The 18,179-nt window shown below is 43.4% G+C and overlaps 1 protein-coding gene across 1 annotated transcript in view; it reads left to right on the top strand.

Annotated features, from left to right (window-relative positions):
- Positions 1-18,179, top strand: part of LOC126416747 (guanine nucleotide-binding protein G(s) subunit alpha) — a 373,751-nt gene that overhangs the window by 284,724 nt on the left and 70,848 nt on the right. The window contains exon 6 of the mRNA XM_050084587.1: positions 10,761-10,815. Within this exon, the coding sequence (XP_049940544.1) occupies positions 10,761-10,815 (55 nt within the window). The remainder of the gene's footprint in view (positions 1-10,760; positions 10,816-18,179) is intronic.

Genomic DNA, 18,179 nt, shown 5'->3' with positions numbered 1-18,179 from the left:
TTTTACAGCATGTTGCTGCAGTCAGCCCAGACAAATGCTGCTCACGATGTGTTTCATACGACGCCCAGTGACGAGGGAAAACATCGGTTTGTTTCCCCGTTACAAAATGATTTTTAAAGTGGAATTTTACGTGCCCACTCCATAGTGTGTTCCCAAATTAGTCTAGTGCTATATTCATTTTATCGATGCTTATTAACAAAGGCAGCAAAACAAGAACAATACTGGTACCCCATCTACAGCACCGCCCTGGCACGCGCTAACTGCTATCGCCATGCAGAAATGATGCTCAGTCGCTGCTGGAGCATTGATTGTTCTTCGTGTTTTACAATTCCTGTTAATGCATAGCAATAAAGCGAAAAAATTCCACTTAAAAGATAATTTTGCTGTTCAGCGGCTGCTAGAGCATTGATTATTCTTTGTGTTATACTGTCCCTGTTAATACATAGCGATAAAGTGAATAGCACACTACAATAAAGATAATTTTATCTTTGAAGTGGATTTTACGGGCCAATTCGATGGAGCGATCCCAAATTAGTGTGGTGCGTTATTCGTTTTATTGCTATGTATGAACAGGAATAATAAAACACGAAGAATAATCAATGCTCTAGCAGCGACTGAACAGCGTTTCATTATACACATACTTGTATGTAATGGTTTTCTGGTAAAATCGACTGAGAGAAGAAAGTGCCCTGCTGTGAAAAGTGTGCGGTTTCTTTTTCTTCTCGCAACCAGTTTTAACCATGATATTGTTTCTTCCATGAATATTCCTTCTCCGTACATATTATTTTGAACAAAACTTGTACGCCCAACAATGTGCTGTTCTGTTTTCTTTCTCTGTCGATTTTAACAGAAAACGGGATAGTTGTGTTTATAGCTCATCGACTTATGATTAAAATACTGCGGAATCTGAGTAGTTGGAAACTTTGTATTGCGACTCGTACGCAGATTACAAGTATGTGAAATACCATCCTTGAAGCTACTATCCTCACGGATCCAACACTGGGAGAGAGCTTTCTCTTACTCCGTATACCAATGATCCCAACCGATTTAATCATTCCTTTTGAGCGACTTCGGTTACCAATCAAAGATTACTTTGCAATACCGATGAACAAAGCTCAGTGTCAGAGACACAAGATGGGGATGACTATGTGAACATGGGGAGGGAAAAGGGTGGAAATGGACATAGGGTGGGGAGTACGATATGAGGAGGAGGGGGAAAGAGGGGAGGCAGGAGATTAGGACGTACATCCAATTCACATACATATTTAGCAATTACGAAGCTTTGCCGGGTTCTGTAGTATTGTATACAGTCAACATTATGCTGATCAAGCCAAAAAATCGTGACCACTGCCCACCGCGACGTTGGATGCCCCCTGGTGGCATTGCGGGCGTGTGGCACGGTAACAGCAATATGTAAGTTGAGCAGACAGAGATGGGGATCACCCTAACGAAGATATGGTTTGCAAATGAGGAAAGAGCCTGTGAACGAGTATCTAAAAACGGCGGAGCTGGTCGAATGTTAACGTGCTATCTTGAGCGAGTGCGGATAGAGGTAGAAGGACAGTGAAACCACCACTAGGCACTAAATGGTTGGACGTCAACGACTCTTCACAGAACGTGGGATTCAGAGGCTTGTCTGCTCAGTAAAGTTGGATAGACGGCGATCTGTGGCATCCCTGCCAAAAGAGCGCAATGCTTGTGCATGTCCAAGTGTTTAGGAGCACATCATTCATTGTACTTCATTGAACACCCCTATGTCCCCCCTGCGGGTCCGGGAGTAAGAATAGGCCCAAGGTATTCCTGCCTGTCGTAAGAGGCGACTAAAAGGAGTTTCACACGTTTCGGCCCTTGTTTGATGTTTCCCTGAAGGGTTTGACCTCCAGTCTTCAAAATTTTCCCGAAGAGCGAGCCATTTGGGGAAGGGCGCCTTACATAGTTCATCGTGTCCCTCGTGCGTTGAGATCTTAAGCCCGCTTTCTCGTTGTCGCATTTGAGTCCTGATCATTCGTCATCTATTGGTCAAGGACACCTTCCTGGGTGCGTTTTCCACCATGCACTATGCAGTGTCGCTTTCTGTGTCAACGATGATCATGCACTTCTTTGCACCTGTTATCCAGCATGGTAGCCAGTCCATTGTGGTGGGGCCGCCATGTACCCTGTTGGTTGTAGACCCCTGACAACACAGCGATCACTCTGCTGATGCCTCTCCCTTTGTATGCCAAGGAGTAGGTGCCCATCCCCCTGGGTCATTGGGACTCCCGGCAATGGCCGTCCTCTCAGGTGGCCTTTGCTGCAGCTGGGTGGCGCCCGTAGGGAAGACCTCTGGTCGGAGTGGGTGGCATCAGGGCGGATGACACGCGATGAAGCGTAGTCCATCATCTCTTGGTGGTGGTGAAACACCAGCTGTCTCTAAGCGTTCCCCTCCCTGGCCCACCATGGGAGGAACATCAGGCTAAGGATGGCAGCGGATCTTATTCGCCCCAGTACCTTGTATGATTGAGAGCTGATGGGGATTCTTTCATGACAATGAAGCCTCAGTTTTTTTGTTAAGCATTTAAAGAACAAGTTTGGGGAGGTGGAGGGATTGTCGAAAATGAGATCTGGGTCAGTCTTGATCAAAACAGCATTTTCTGCCCAGTAACGGACGTTACTGGCTTGTGACCAGTTGGGGGATGTTTCTGTATCCATCACGCCCCATAACAGCTTAAATATGGTCCGGGGTATCATATTTCACAGGGACTTTCTTCTGCAGTCTTGACGATGAGCTGCGCGCCAATATAGAGCGGCGAGGTGTACATTTTATCTGGCATGTCCACCGGGGTTCGAAGGATAATCAGGTTGCCACTGGTGCCTTCATCTTGGCCTTCGAGGGTGATACATTGCCGGAGAAGGTCAAGGTGATGCTCTACCGCTGTGACGCCCAGCCATATATCCCTCCACCTATGCTGTGCTTTAAGTGCTGGAAGTTCGGCCATATGTCTTCCCTGCTGTACTTCCAGCATCACATGTCGAGATTGTGGACGCCCTTCACATCCTAATACTCCGCGTGCCCTGCCTCCCATTTGTGTCAACTGTGGAGAGCACCGTTCACCTTTCTCGTCAGAGTGCAGGATTCCTCAGAAAGAAAGGAAAATCATGGAGTACAAGACCCTGGACCGACTGACCTACAATGATTCTAAGAGAAAATTTGAACCTTGCATCCTGTACGTATGACATCGTCGTACACCGCCACAACAACAGTTCCGGCACCATCGCTCCGCCAACCCTAGTCATTCTCAGAACCAGAAGACTACACCTGCCCCCTTCCTGTTGCTCCCGCACTACCTACTTTGGGAGCGACTCCCCCCGCAACCATCGGGGATGCCCGTCTCCACTTCTAAGCCGGAGAAGCGTAAGTCTTCTTCGGCTTCTCTCCGTAGGATGGGGTCCCTTGGGTCACTCCCTTCCCAGGTTTTTGCTACTGGGCCGCCACACATTTCAGTGTGGCTCATGGTAGTTACTTAGCCATTGATTTATCAATTTGAAGCCCAGGACTTGCCCCATCTATCCACTGGAGAGCACATGACGACCTGTGTGGTATTGACCATTTTCCCGTCTTCATTTCACTGCCCCGGCATCAGGCCCACGGATGCCTGCCCAGATGGGCTTTAAACAAGGCAGACTGAGAAACTTTCACCCCTGCAGTCACCGTTGAATCTCCCCCACACAGTAACACCGATGTCATGTTTGAGCAGGTGACTACAACAATTGTTTCTGCGGCAGTAAATGCGATCCTTCGCTCTTTAGGGTGCCCCCGGCATAAGGCAGTCCCTGGGTGCTTGCTGGAAGTCGCTGAAGCAATTAAGGAGCTTCAGCGAGATCTACAGCGGCATAAGCGGCACCCTTCCCTGGACCACCTCATAGCCTTTTAGCAGCTTCGTGCCCACGTTCGCCAACAAACAACGGAAGTAGGAGTGTTGGGAGAGATATGTCTCGAACATTAGGTGCCATACGTCACCTTCCCAAGTCTGGACTAAGATGAGGCATCTTTTCAGCTACCAGACCCCCACAAGTGTTCCCGGTGTTACGATAAATAGCGTGTTATCTACCGACGCAAATGCAATTGCCAAGCACTTTGCTCGAGCCTCTGCATTGGAGAATTACCCCCCAGCCTTTCGCACTCTCAAACGGCGACTGGAAGGGAAAGTCCTTTCATTCACTACACGCCACAGTGAATCGTATAACACCCCATTTAGAGAGTGGGAGCTTCTCATTTCCCTTGCACATTGCCCTGACACAGCTCCTGTGCCTGATGGGATCCAGAGGCTGATGATTAAACATCTCTCATCTGACTACAAGCGACATATCCTCGTCATCTTCAACCAGATCTGGTGCGATGGTGTCTTTTCATTGCAGTGGCGGGAGGGCACCATCATTCTGGTGCTCAAACCTGGTAAAAACCCGCTTGATGTGGAAAGCTATTGGCCCATCAGCCTCACAAACATTCTTTGTAAGCTGGTGGAACGTATGGTGTGTCGGCGGTTGGGTTGGGTTGGGTTGGGTTGGGTTGGGTTGGGTTGGGTCCTGGAGTCACATGGCCTAATGGCTCCATGTCAGGGCGGCTTCCGCCTGGGTCGCTCTACCACTGATAATCTTTTATCCCTCGAGTCTGCCATCCGAACAGCCTTATCCAGATGCCAACACCTGGTTGCTGTCTTTTTTGACTTGTGTAAAGAATACGACACAACCTGGTGACAGCATATCCTTGCCACATTGTATGAGTGGGGTCTCCAGGACCCGCTCCCGGTTTTTATCCAAAACTTCCTGTCGCTCCATACTTTCCATGTCCAAGTTGGTGCCTCCCATAGTTTCCATCCATATCCAGGGGAATGTAGTCCTTCAGGGCTCTGTTTTGAATGTCTCTTTATTTTTAGAGGCCATTAACGGTCTGACAGCAGCTGTCAGACCCTTGGTTACCTTCTCTGTATGTAGGCAACTTCTGCATTTCGTACTGCTGCTCCAGCACTGGTGTTGCTGAGCGTTGCCCACTTTGGGCCATCCATAAGGCGCAGTCATGGGCTCTCTCAGTTCTGGTTTTAGACACTCATTTGACTTGGCTTCCTCGTCTTCGTCAGCTTAAACGGAAGTGTTGGCAGCACCTCAGTGCCCTCCGCTGCCTGAGCAACACCAACTGGAGTGCAGATCGCCCCACGCTGCTGCAGCTCTACAGAGGCCTTGTTCATTCCCTCCTTGATTATGGGAGTGTGATTTATGGTTCAGCGGCGTCCTCAGCATTGCCTTTGCTTGACCCATTGCACCATTGCGGAGTTCAACAAGTGACAGGAGCTTTCAGGACGAGTCCGGTGACAAGCGTACAGGTGGAGGTTGGAATCCCTCCATTGAAGATCAGACATGCACAACTGCTCGCCAGTTACATTGCACACATTAATAGCTCTCCCGAACATCCTCATTCCCGTCTTCTTTTCCCAAACACGGCAGTTCACCTCCCACGTAGGCGGCCCAGGTCAGGGCTAACGATTGCAGTTCGCATTCGATTGCTTCTGTTTGAACTGGAGTCCTTCCCTTCACCACCTTTCCTCGATGTCCATTCATGTACACATCTGTGGTGTAGCTGTAGGCCGAAGCTTCCCCTGGACCTTTCGCATGGCCATAAGGACTCCCTTAACTCTGTGGCTCTCCACTGTCACTTCCTCTTGATTCTTGAAGTATTCTGGGGCTCTGAAGTGGTTTACACTGATGGCTTGATGGCTGATGGTAATGTTGGCTTCGCCTTTGTCCACAGAGGCCATATTGAACAGCATTCCATGCCCGATGGCTGCAGTGTATTCAATGCAGAGCTGGTGGCCATATCTCTTGCATTTCAGTGTATCCATTCATGTCCCGAGGAATCGTTTCTTCAGTGTGCTGACTCCTTGAGCAGCCTACAAGCTATCGACCGATGCTACCCTCGCCATCCGTTGTTAACGTCCATCCAGGAGTCCATCTATGTCCTGGACAGGTCCTGTTGTTCAGTGGTGTTCGTGTGGACCCCAGGACACGTTGGCATCCCTGGCAGGCTGGCCAGACGGGCTACGTGGAAAGCGCTTTTGGAGATGGGCATCTCTGAACCTGACCTGCGTTCTGACTTCTGACGCAGGATTTTTTGGCTTTGGGAGACGGAAAGGCATAGTCTCACTACGCACAACAAACTGGGTGCCATTAAGGAGATTACGAAGGTGTGGAAGTTTTCCATGCGGGCCTCTGGCAGAGAATCAGTTGTCCTCTGCCGGCTCTGCATTGGCCACGCTTGGGCGACCCGGCGTGAAGACCTGCCTCAGTGTCGGTGGGGTGCCCGGTTGACAGCTCATATTCTGGTGCACTGCCCAGCGACGAAATCTTGGCAACGAAATCTTGGTTACCAGACTCGTTGCCACTCATTTTATTTGAAAAAGCCTCATTGGCTGATTTAGTTGTACGTTTTATTTGTGATGGTAGGTTTTATCAATTGTTCTAAGTTTTAGCCCATGTCCTTTGTCCCTCTGTGTCCTTCACCCTAGTAGTTTTAGGGTGGAGGTTTTAATGTGTTGCAGAGGGCTGGCTTTCCCTTTTTATTCTCGTGGTCGGCCAGCCATGGTAATCTGCTTTCTTGTTTTTACTCTCTTCTGTTTCTAGCGTCTCTCTGTTGTTTTTTGTCCTCTTTGTAATATTCGTTGCCTTTTCTTTGTTCTTGTGGTTTTTCATTTCATTACGTTTTGTGTTATATGTGTTGTCTGTTTTATTCACGCACTTGTGTCATTGTTTTTTTAGGAACAAGGGAGCGATGATCTCGTAGTTTGGTCCCGCACCCCTATGTATTAACATGTTGACCCAACAACATCGTTAATTACGATTGCAGTGGGCATGGGACCGTTGTATGCGACCGTTGATCGATGGAAATGTGTCAGCTCTTTGGGCGAATCACATTTTTGCTACACTAGGTCACTGGTTGTCTCCACAAACGCCGTCATCTAGGTGAATGGCATCTCAAAACGAGCAGTGCACCACAGGCACAATCTGGTGGGAGCAGTATTATGCTATGGGAGACATCCTCCTGCACTTGTCGTGGGACCTGCGATAGTATTCGAAGACACGCTGACAGCTGTGAACCACCAGCATCTCTTCGTGCTTGATGATTTTATCAACGATAATGTCATTTTTCAGCAGTATAATTATCCATGGCTCGGATTCATAACCGTGCTACAGTGGTTTGAGGAGTATTATAGTGAACTCGCATAGATGTCTCAGCGACCAGATTCACTTGATGCAAATCCTGTGGAACCCACCTGGATTGCTATCAAATCAGTGGCCTGTTATTTATGCGAATTACGTGACCTCTGCTTCGACGTCTAATGCGACATACCTCCACAAGCATACCAACCAACTGTCGAATTTCTTATATGCAGAATCCATGATGTATTTCAGTGCAAAGACAGACAAAAACAAGCTATTAAGCAGGAGGTCCTAATGTTTTGGCTCATCAGTTTATGTTAATGGGAATAAAGTGGAGTATCGATTTCAGTATCTTCTACAGCATTTTTAAAGGGATCAGTTTGCACCTTTTAATGATTAATTACATTACCAAAATATCATTAGAAATTCAGTGTCTCGTCTGACAATCACATTTGTATCATACAACATAATTTCAGTGAAATGCCTATATAAAATTATTACAGAATTAAATTAGTTTTCTCGATTCACAAATGTGTGTCGATTGACTTTAGCCTCTTTACAAATATATGATTCATTTACTTACCCTTCTCTTGCCAATTCTGAAATCAGATCGAGTTAGACACCTTGTTGAGTCTGTAGTTCTTAGCTCTCTGGAGATTTTCAGGAACATTATATTTCTCAACAACAGCAAATCTTTTCGGCTAGAAATCTGGAAATATTTTCTGATTGTTGCAGTTTTCGTTATTCTGTAGTGCGTGGACTGAAGATAGCAGATGCAATGTGATTTCCCATTTCCATTTTTGAGCCACCTGTGTTGATTTGTGATTAACGTGCCCAGTTTTCTCCTTGGCAACATGTAAATGAGAACTGTTTGTATTGTTTTATGTTGCTGGAGCGATGTAACTATCTTACTGGAAGATTTTGGCAGGTACAAAGACAATGATGAAGGACACTCAGCAGAATCCTGTTTTGGTGAATTTTGTTTTGTAGATGTTTATAGTGCATCTTCTGTTCACAGGTAGCTGCATTCTCTCTGAGCTCCGAAGTTATCAATTTATGTCATCATTCACCACTGTTTCAGCAGTGAATGATTCATATTTGTCATTGTGGTAGAAAGAACCACATCTCCAAAGCAGATGCAGAAACTTTTGTACTGCATTTGGCCCAGAAATTGTAGGTACTTGTTGGAGGTTTTGTGATAGACATGTATCTGCAGTCTACGTGTGAACAGTCAGGTATTAAGTGAGAAGAACTATGGAGTGAGCTCCCCAACAGTTTTGTCACTGACCTCATGCTGTTCAATGTATTTTCGCGTCCTTTAATGACATTCTCAGTGTGAGGAGCCAAATCAACAGGGAATCAAAAATAACCTAGCTTGTTCCGAGGTTGGTACAGTTTGCACTGTGAAAGGAACTAGTGAAGGTTCACCCCCCCCCCCCCCCCCCCCAGAGAAACTACCTTAGTTGCCTCTATTACAGTCCACTGCCTTTGATGCCGTGCTGTGCAGAGGAAAAAAAGCCCAGATTCACCACATGTATTGGAAGAGAAAGTAGCTTGTATTGTCTTGTGTATTGGAACACTGTAAACAAACAGAGAACTTATGCAAAAATATGTCTGCCATGTGGGGAGATGTTGTTTACTGATAAACCATGCCATCATCATCTTCTATAGGCCTTTCATTCAAATATCGAGACAAAGTATGTAGAATTTTGGGCTATGTGCTTCAAAAGTTACTAGGTGACAGTTTTATCCCACTATTTATTTTTATTTGCTAGGTGCAAATAACAGACAAGTCACTTTAGACAGTGTCATCATTTTGAGGACTTTAGAATCCTCAAGCATGAAATCAACTAACCAAAACTGAATGTTTTAATGCAATATCAGTTGAAAGGGTTTATTGATCTCAGTATTTTTTGTGAAAACATTGTTGTAGATGCAAAATTTTCTGCATTGCTGGGGAACTCAACTTCATATTCCACTAGGATGTTGTTCCATCCCATTGACACAGAGATAATCTTCAATGAATATCTGGCTCAACTGTGACCAGGTCAGACATGGAATGGGGACCTGGTCTTACAGCACTAACCATTTCACATTCTTCCCAAGTAGATGTTCAATAAATATTCTGTTCATAAATCACCAACAGCAAAAATGTTGGATGTGCTAAAGAAATGTATTACAGTTGCAATGAACTTAGTGACTGAAGGTGTTTTTATTTGACGTGGAATGAATTTGGGTAATATTTGGAAACTGTCCATGTGGCAGAAGGAGACTTAACAGCTATGAACTTCAGTTTTATTGCATGTATTTATTTCATGAAATGTAAAAAGTATGGTGATAGGGCCATTATTTTGTCTCAATTTGTGTGTCTCATGCACTGAGGCAATATGCTAACTTAATTTTCTGTACTATCTGCTGACAGAAGGAAATGATAATGTTATTCCTTATGTATGAGAACAACTTTCCTCTTAACATGCATCAAGCGGATTTTGTATTTATTTGCAGAGCCAAGTGTTATAACTAATCTGGTTAGAGAGACAGAAGCAGAAGTAATTTGCAACAAAACTTTTCAAGGAGTTGAGTGGATCTTTGCAAAGGACTGTCCTTTAATTTCATTCAGAACATGTTCTGTTCAACAAATTGACTTAACACCAACATTTGATGTAGTGCATGTTCAGGAGGCAGTGAATAGATAGAATACCCTAAACTTTCTGGTGTGCATGCTGATCATAATTTGAATTTAAAAAATGTTTGTGTACTTTTCAAACAACTAAATTCAGCAACTTTTGCCATATGCTTAACTGCCAGGTGTGGAAGCAAGAAAATCATATTAACAGTTTTGGGTTATTTACATCTGCTAATTTCTTATGACATAATTTCATAGTGCTACTCATCTGTTAGGGTCCACCTTCATAGCCGAGTTGTCAGCATGTCTGTCTATCATTCGTAAGACCCAGATTCAATTCAGGGAAGTGCCAGGAACCTTTCCTCGGTGGGAGGACTGAAAGAGGGTCCATTCAGCTGTGTGAGGACAATTGAAGAGAGACTTAAATGGGAGTAAGCTGCTCAAAATGTTTGGAAGGCTGACAGCAGCCAGGAGAGGAGTGTACTGACAGCATGCCCCTCCGTACCTCATCCACATGATGCCTTATGTCAGAGAATGACACAGCAGCCAGTCAGGATTGTGCAGTCCTGTGGCATGATCGTGGAGCTACCCTTTTTTTTTTTTAATTCATCCCTTAGGTAGAACGCATTGATTGCAGGTAGTTAAATTATCACCGACAGGCAACATATACATGCGTATTCAAGGAGTTAGTGACAATTGTCTTGATAACCCATTCCATTTGGAGAAGAATAGTACTGTTGCTATTACTCTATAAAGATGTTAATTGATTTATTAACTAATTACTGTTTATTAGCTGATTCCTGTGATGTTATTCAGTATTGTATAGTGTACATTACTGCTTTATTGGAAAATGGTTGGGAAATTGGAAAAGAAAAGAGCTATCTTACCAGGTTGTGGTACATTGATGTTATAACTAACACTGTTCTTTTTTTCTTCTCTTCCTCAGCTTCTTGGACAAAGTTCACATAATTAAGCAGCCCAACTACACACCCACTGAACAAGTAAGTATTTCATATTCTTTCTATGTTTAATGCTGCTCTCAATATGTATCTTTTGCAACAATTTAGTTGGCAAACAGTGAAATATCACAAATAACAAGATATGGAGAGTAAAGCAACCGATTCAACATTTAATGCATGATTTAAGATTATACTGAGTCATAAGAATGGAATACATTTACAAAAGCGTCCACAGAAGTTGCATGCTGTGGCCCTAGTTATTTTACATTTTCTAAACATCTCGTGTATGAACAGGACTAAGAATGGACAGATCAAGGTTGTTAGTTATCCCTATAAAGTTTCGCAGTTTTGGATGAACTATTACAGGAATTGTGGAGGCGGTAAACTCTGGTGTTACACATACCGGGTGGGGGGGAATACAGAGTGCAGGTGTGATAGAGAAATGATTTACAATCAGTTGTAGACTAAAAGAGAAAAAAAAAGTATTAACAAATGAATTACGTAGGAAGGAGCAGACATTTGACTTTCCAGAATAATTTAAATCACATTGAGCTGCCTTTAAAATTTTGTTCAATTGTTGTAATTAGTGTGCAGAAATAGTGTCAGGGTTCAGGAGCCCAAGTGAAAAGTTTGAAAAGAAACACTTAGTCATTTTGTGAGGTGGATATTGAGAGAGATGACTACTGAAATGGAATAATAAATCGTAAACCACATATTAAGATGTTACAGATACTTTTTACTAATATCTACAAAATTTGTGAAAAAGGTTTACAAGATAACTGAGTGGAGCAAAACATCGAAATATAAAACCTAGAAAATTTGACTTTATTTCCCCTCTCCTCCTCCTCCCTGCCATCCAACTCCATCCCTGCCGTTGTTAATTTTATTTTTTAAAAGGCATAAGACAGTGGTCAAGTCTCTCAAAAATAAACATTCATAATTCCTCAGTAACATTTATAAATATTATAAATATTTGAAGTAACATACCATCCAAAGTCAAATATGTAGAATGTTTACTCCTGAACGGTTGGTTTAGAGCTGACTGTTGTTGCCACAGGGAACAGGATAACTTGCTGCATCATGCAATTGGAATTTTTCAGACCTTCTACTGTTCGGCAGTATAATATTTGTGTGCAGGATTACCAAGACAAATTGAACCCAATCTCAGTTGCCATAAGCATTACTGAGTAATGTACACATTGGTGTTTTAATGCCCTTTCATACCAGTAGAGTAAACTGCTGTGACCAATGAGAAATTGAACCTAGGGATTGCCATTGGCTATTTTGTGTTGTAATAATGTTAAGGTAAGTGCAGCAGATGCACTTACCAGTTCAGTGTTGGACGGCAACCACCAGTGAACATATGTGCCAACCTGAACAACTTCCTCACTGTGGATTACAGAAGCCACTGTTACCCACCTTGTAAACCCGCTGAAAATGTGCCAAAGGATACAGAGATCACTATGAGTTCAGGAAGACCACCATTGGATGACAGAAAAATGGTACAGGTCCCTGGGACTGGAGACTCAATGGCATAGTCAGTGTGTGTTGAGAACATTTGATGTGACACATTCTGCTTGCCATGAGGGTGTTATTCAGGCATATGGTAGACGTGTTCTCTTATGTGTGGTCTTAACACCTAATAAAATGAAATGGAGCCCCTTCTCAGCCTCCATTGTGTTTCTCTGGCAAATAATAGTAACTTGTAGGTGTATTGTTACTCAGAAAAGATAATCACCTCTCTATGGTACCCCAGTAATTGGTATGGTTTCAAGAATATTTCATGGAGGTGAGGGTGCTTGGGTGACACTCCTCAGTCCTGTTGAGTGCATCATGGAAGCCACTGAGGAAGATATAAATGCCTTAAAGTCAGCTCTAATCACTTGCCTTACCTTGTGTTGTGAGTGGTGGTATGTGTCTCCAATACAACTGCTCATGTAGGTTTTTAATTCAGGGTAGTTTTCCAGGTAGAATGGAACATGTGGTGTTGAAGACTTGGTACAGGAAGGATTATTTGGCATGAATTTGTAATTTTTTGATTAAATTGTTCAATAAAAATGTGTTATCAGCCGGCTCCATTGAGCAGTGGAGACAAATTATGGCAGTGATGAAGAAGAAGAAGAAGAAGAAGAAATACTGAATAAATATTACTTTGTTTACTCATTCCTGTTGTGTACCACATTGACTGGGGTACTTCATCTTCTGGAGCTCAAAACTAAACACACACAGTAGTCTATTTTTAATGTTCAGACTGACACCACTATCATTAATAGGTAAAATTGTGGTTGGAACTTCCTTTGCTTATGCAAGCTTTTGACTGTATGTATTATAACCTCCTATTACAGAAGTTTTACAGGATGGGCCATGGGTATGGAACCATCCTTTTAAATCAAAACAGGTAGAAAACAGAAAATTAAGGTAAATTGTATGAGGCTGGAGAAGGGGGGGGGGGACGATTTTGAGGCTATGTTACCAATCTTACAGCCATTTTGGAAGCTGCCTTCTTGCATGCAACTCGTATTTCCAAATAGAAAGTGGGTCATGTGACATATCAAATGGATAGAGAATAGACGTATTGCCTGTTGGCTTTTGTCTCAGGATCTTCGACCAGTGTATATCAGCCTGATATTTTGCCAACAAAAGTGCGTGGCATTCTTGAAAATACACCATCCATTGCTGATGGCAGACTGGAATTGAACCCAGGGCTGGAGTTTATTTGTACTCTTCTCACTAAATTCCATGGAGGGCATTTCCCTGGTCATTGTAGATGTTGCTCTTTGCAAATTCCCCATTAGAATATTCACCAGTGGCAGTGCCATAAAAGCTGTTGTTTCTTGTTTTTCACTGGATGAATGCCATCTGATAATACTGTGAGACTATGGTCTGGTTTCTCATGTGCTTGGCTCCAGTCCAGTGTCATATATCTAGTAATTCAGTAAAAAAAAAATTAACCTTTGCTTCATTGATTTCTTCATGTGCAGCTTTAACCAGATCCAATGACGTAGGAGTAGATGGAAGGAGGCGATGGAGAATCTAGATTTTACCCACTCCAGCAGGAAGAGCTGGGGCCTGCTGAGGAAATTAGGCAGTGCCACAGCACCTAACAGGCTGACTCTTGGAACCAGCGCATCTGAGATTGCAGCTGTCCTGAAACAGACCTCCAAAATCCAGCTAAAAACAGCCGAAAAGAGAAAAATTTCCCAAGAGCTAAGCAGTTTATTGCTTAATAACCCAACCAACATGGGCATTGTAAAAGAAGTGGAGACAGAAGAGATATCCCAGGCCTTGAAGCTAATGAAGACAGGAAAAGCAGCCGGACCTGACAACATCCTACCAGAATTCTTAAAGGAATTGGGAACTTTAGGAAGAAGGTGGCTGACCAAACTTTGTACGGAATGCATACGCACGGGGGTTGTGCCTAAGGAATGGAAAGAAGGAAAAGTCATCGCAGTGCTGAAACCCGGAAAGACTGGAGATAATCCTAGGAATTACAGACCAATATCCCTGCTATGTACCTCCTATAAATTATTTGAGAGAATATTGCTGACTAGATTAACTCCATACATCGAAGCCAACCTCCCAACATACCAAGCGGGTTTCCGAGCAGGTAGAAACTGCTGCGATCAAGTGCTGTCCCTCACAACCTATATTGAGAAAGGCTTCCAGAACAAGATGAAAACTGGCCTGGTCCTCATAGACCTCACATCAGCTTATGACACGGTGTGGATTGAAGGGTTACTGCTTAAGCTAACTAGAATCATAAATTGCAAGCAGACTTACAAACTACTCAAGAACATACTAACGAACAGGAAAATCAAGGTCTCACTCAATGGCACGAACAGTAAGAGCATGGTTCTGAATAATGGACTGCCACAGGGTTCGGCACTAGCACCAGCTCTCTTCAATCTATATATAACTGACTTGCCAGAAACTAAATCACGCAAATTTGCATATGCAGATGACCTGGCCATCGCATGTCAGAGTAAAAACTACAACGATCTCGACGAAACACTGAGTGCAGACCTTGAAGTCCTGAACACCTATTACTCCAAGTGGAACCTACTTCCCAACCCCAACAAAACAACCAGCACTATAATGCACCTCAACAACAGAGAGACACACAGAAAATTACAGATCTTTTCGAATGGCCAAAGCATAAGACATGAGGATAAGCCTAAATATTTGTGAGTGAAACTAGACCGGACCCTAACGTACAGCTCACAGCTCGAAGACACAAAGCAAAAACTAAAATCCCGCAAAACTGGCTGGAACAACATGGGGATGTGGAGCGAGCACTTTGAGAACTTCAGCACTAGCCCTTGTCTACAGTGTAGCTGAATACTGTTCACCAGTCTGGAGGAGAAGTGCACACGTATCTAAAGTGGATATCCAGCTGAGGGAGACAATGCGAATAATCTCGGGAACACTCAGGGCCACCCCCTGTGCATGGCTTCCTGTACTAGCGAACATAGAGCCTCCAGAAATCAGGCGATCACAGCTAGCCCTAAAAACCTACAGGAAAATTATAGACAACCCGGACCTCCCCATCCACCAAGATGTGACACCGACAAACAGGCTTAAATCCAGATCACCCTTTTGGAAAATCGGTGAAGAACTACAAGCCTTTGAGCCGAGAACGGCCTGGAACGAAGTATGTTCGGCAAGTGAATTTAAGAACAAAAATTTAGTACACGATCCGAACAAGAAGATTGATGGCTTCAACCTACCAAGAAGAGTGTGGACAGCTCTAATCCGGGTCAGAACGAGTGTTGGGAGATGTAAACACCTGATGAACAAGTGGGGCCTGGCAGACAGCGCTGTATGCGAGTGCGGTGAAATACAGACATTGGACCACCTACTCGTGTGCAAAGTGTATGGCTATGGTGGTGAACTCATGGACATACATAGACTCAGTGACTCAGCCATAGAGTGGCTCAAAAACATATGTAATATAGCGTAGAATTATATTGTTTTCTTTTTTAGTATATAGTGATAAGAATATTGTAAATTATGCCTCTGTGATGCCGAACGAGTAAGTAAGTAATTAATGAAAAGCTTTGCCAGTGAAATAGTTTTGCTGCAGTTAACTATTGCTTTTCCCTGCAGTGTGCAGTATGTAAAATGGCTTGATTCTTTTATCTATTTGTTAACAAAGTTGATAGATGTCACTTCTACAAGATGGAAAATCTGAGCCCTGCCTTGATGTAGTTTTTGTCATTATCTGATATAATTTTATGCTTGTGACCGGTGCCTACTCATTTCTTCAAATAATATCTACAAGAGAGTTACACAAAACAAAATCATGGAGCAGATTGTTATTCAGCTTCATCTATAGTAAACTCTGGTATCATAATCAACATTACAAAGCAGGATTATGTTTGATTTAAAAACAGTACTATTACCAACATTTTGTATTTTTCTCTAACGCACAAATAATTAGAATATTTGGACACCTTCTTTCATAATATTATATGAAAGAGAGGGATCATAATAAAGCAGTCTTATAACCGAGCCTCTCGATCCTAAAAATCCGAGGCTTACTTTGAGGCTCTTTTGCAGGTTTTCCACGAGACAGGGTGCAGGCCCATCTTGCCAACCCCTACCGGATGGAGCATGTAATTTATTTCAAGGTGTTCATCCTTTAGTCTTTGATGATTTAACTTCCTACCTCTAAGGCAGTAGACTGGGTTGCCTTCACCAGCGTCACCATATGGATGATCTTCATCCAGCATGAGTCACACATTGTTCATGAAAGCAAGGGGAGAATCCCTACAGATCAGAACCCAATCTTATGTTGGTGGAGCTGTTGATTGTTAGCATGAGTAAAATAAAAAGAAAAGAATAAAAATAAATGTATGTGGGCTGTAATGGTCTGTCTCATACTCCGCTGTTACTTGCAACAGCAGTTTGTTGCAGCATGAGAGTCCGGGATTTGTTTGTCATGAGACACTTGTCAGTTGTCATGTTTATGAATTTCAATGGCTTCCCTGAACAAACAATATGGTACCTCTTCTGTGTAATGAGAATTTGTGTGTCAGTGCATTTCATTATGTGGTCGGTCAAAAGAAGCATGTACTCCACCACAGCTAATTTCTCTGCTAATTCTGACTTGCAGTACTGATGATCATGGTATTGATGAATTGTGCAGGTATTGCAGCATAGACGTTTCCTCATGAGCATGGTATGTGATATACTCCCTACATTGAGAGTGGGGTCCTGATCTGAGACTCAGATCTCCGACCTTCTTGGTTAGTTGGTTTGCACATAGTCCTTACTCTGCATTTTCACCATATATGATCAGTTATACCAGTCACCTTGGGAATGTAGAAAGGCAGTACTCAACATTTATTCTTATGACCTGTCGTCTTGATGGGTCTAAGGTTCCGTGACATTTCCTATGCTTGTATAACTGTTGGAGTACCCATTGTTCCTCAGAAACATTCCAGTTGTTGCATCTCACATCTGAGGTTCTGCAGCTTGCATATTGGTGTTCATCATTGAGCATTATTAATCACACCACTTCTCTATCTTGGGTGAGGATTTGAAAGTTTGTGCAAGTATTAGTCCATGAAGAGTCAGTTTTCAGTACCTGCTGTGGCCAAGGTTCTCATCTTATCTTGTAACTACCACATCTTGAAAGGTTGGTTGGTTGGTTAGTGTCTAACGTCCCGTCGACAACGAGGTCATTAGAGACGGAGCGCAAGCTCGGGTTAGGGAAGGATTGGGAAGGAAATCTGCCATGCCCTTTCAAAGGAACCATCTCGGCATTCGCCTGAAACGATTTAGGGAAATCACGGAAAACCTAAATCAGGATGGCCGGAGACGGGATTGAACCGTCGTCCTCCCGAATGCGAGTCCAGTGTGCTAACCACTGCGCCACCTCGCTCGGTCATCTTGAAAGGGTAGCTGTCAAATCTTTTCTATCTTCTGAATAAATTTAACATTGGGCATGGTGACTGTTCGAATGTCTTATGAAGTTGCTGAGCAGTTCCTCAAAATGTGTCTGTCAAAATCTATGCACAAAGCATACGACAACTATCACTGTCGCACCGTAGCAAAAGATCTGACTGAGAACCCAAGAAAATTCTGGTCCTATGTAAAATCACCAAGTGGATCTAAGGCTTCCATTCACTCGCTCATTGGCCAGTCTGGCATAGCAGTTGAAGGTAACAAAACAAAAGTCAAAATTTTAAATTTCAAATTTAAGAAATTGTTCATGCAGAATAATCGTACAAGCATATTGTTATTTAATCACCAAACAGACTCCCATATGGACAACAGGGTAATAAGCATAACCGGCATAGAGAAACGGCTGAAACAGTTGAAAACAAGGAAGTTGCCAGTTCTGGATGGAACCCCAAATTGGTTTGACAAAGAATACTCTATGGAATTGACCACTTGCTTGG

The sequence above is a fragment of the Schistocerca serialis genome, chromosome 8 (assembly GCF_023864345.2).
Source record: "Schistocerca serialis cubense isolate TAMUIC-IGC-003099 chromosome 8, iqSchSeri2.2, whole genome shotgun sequence".
Classification (NCBI taxonomy): Eukaryota; Metazoa; Arthropoda; class Insecta; order Orthoptera; family Acrididae; genus Schistocerca; species Schistocerca serialis.
Note: the sequence above shows the minus strand (reverse complement) of the source record. Positions and strands in the feature narration are given on the sequence as shown.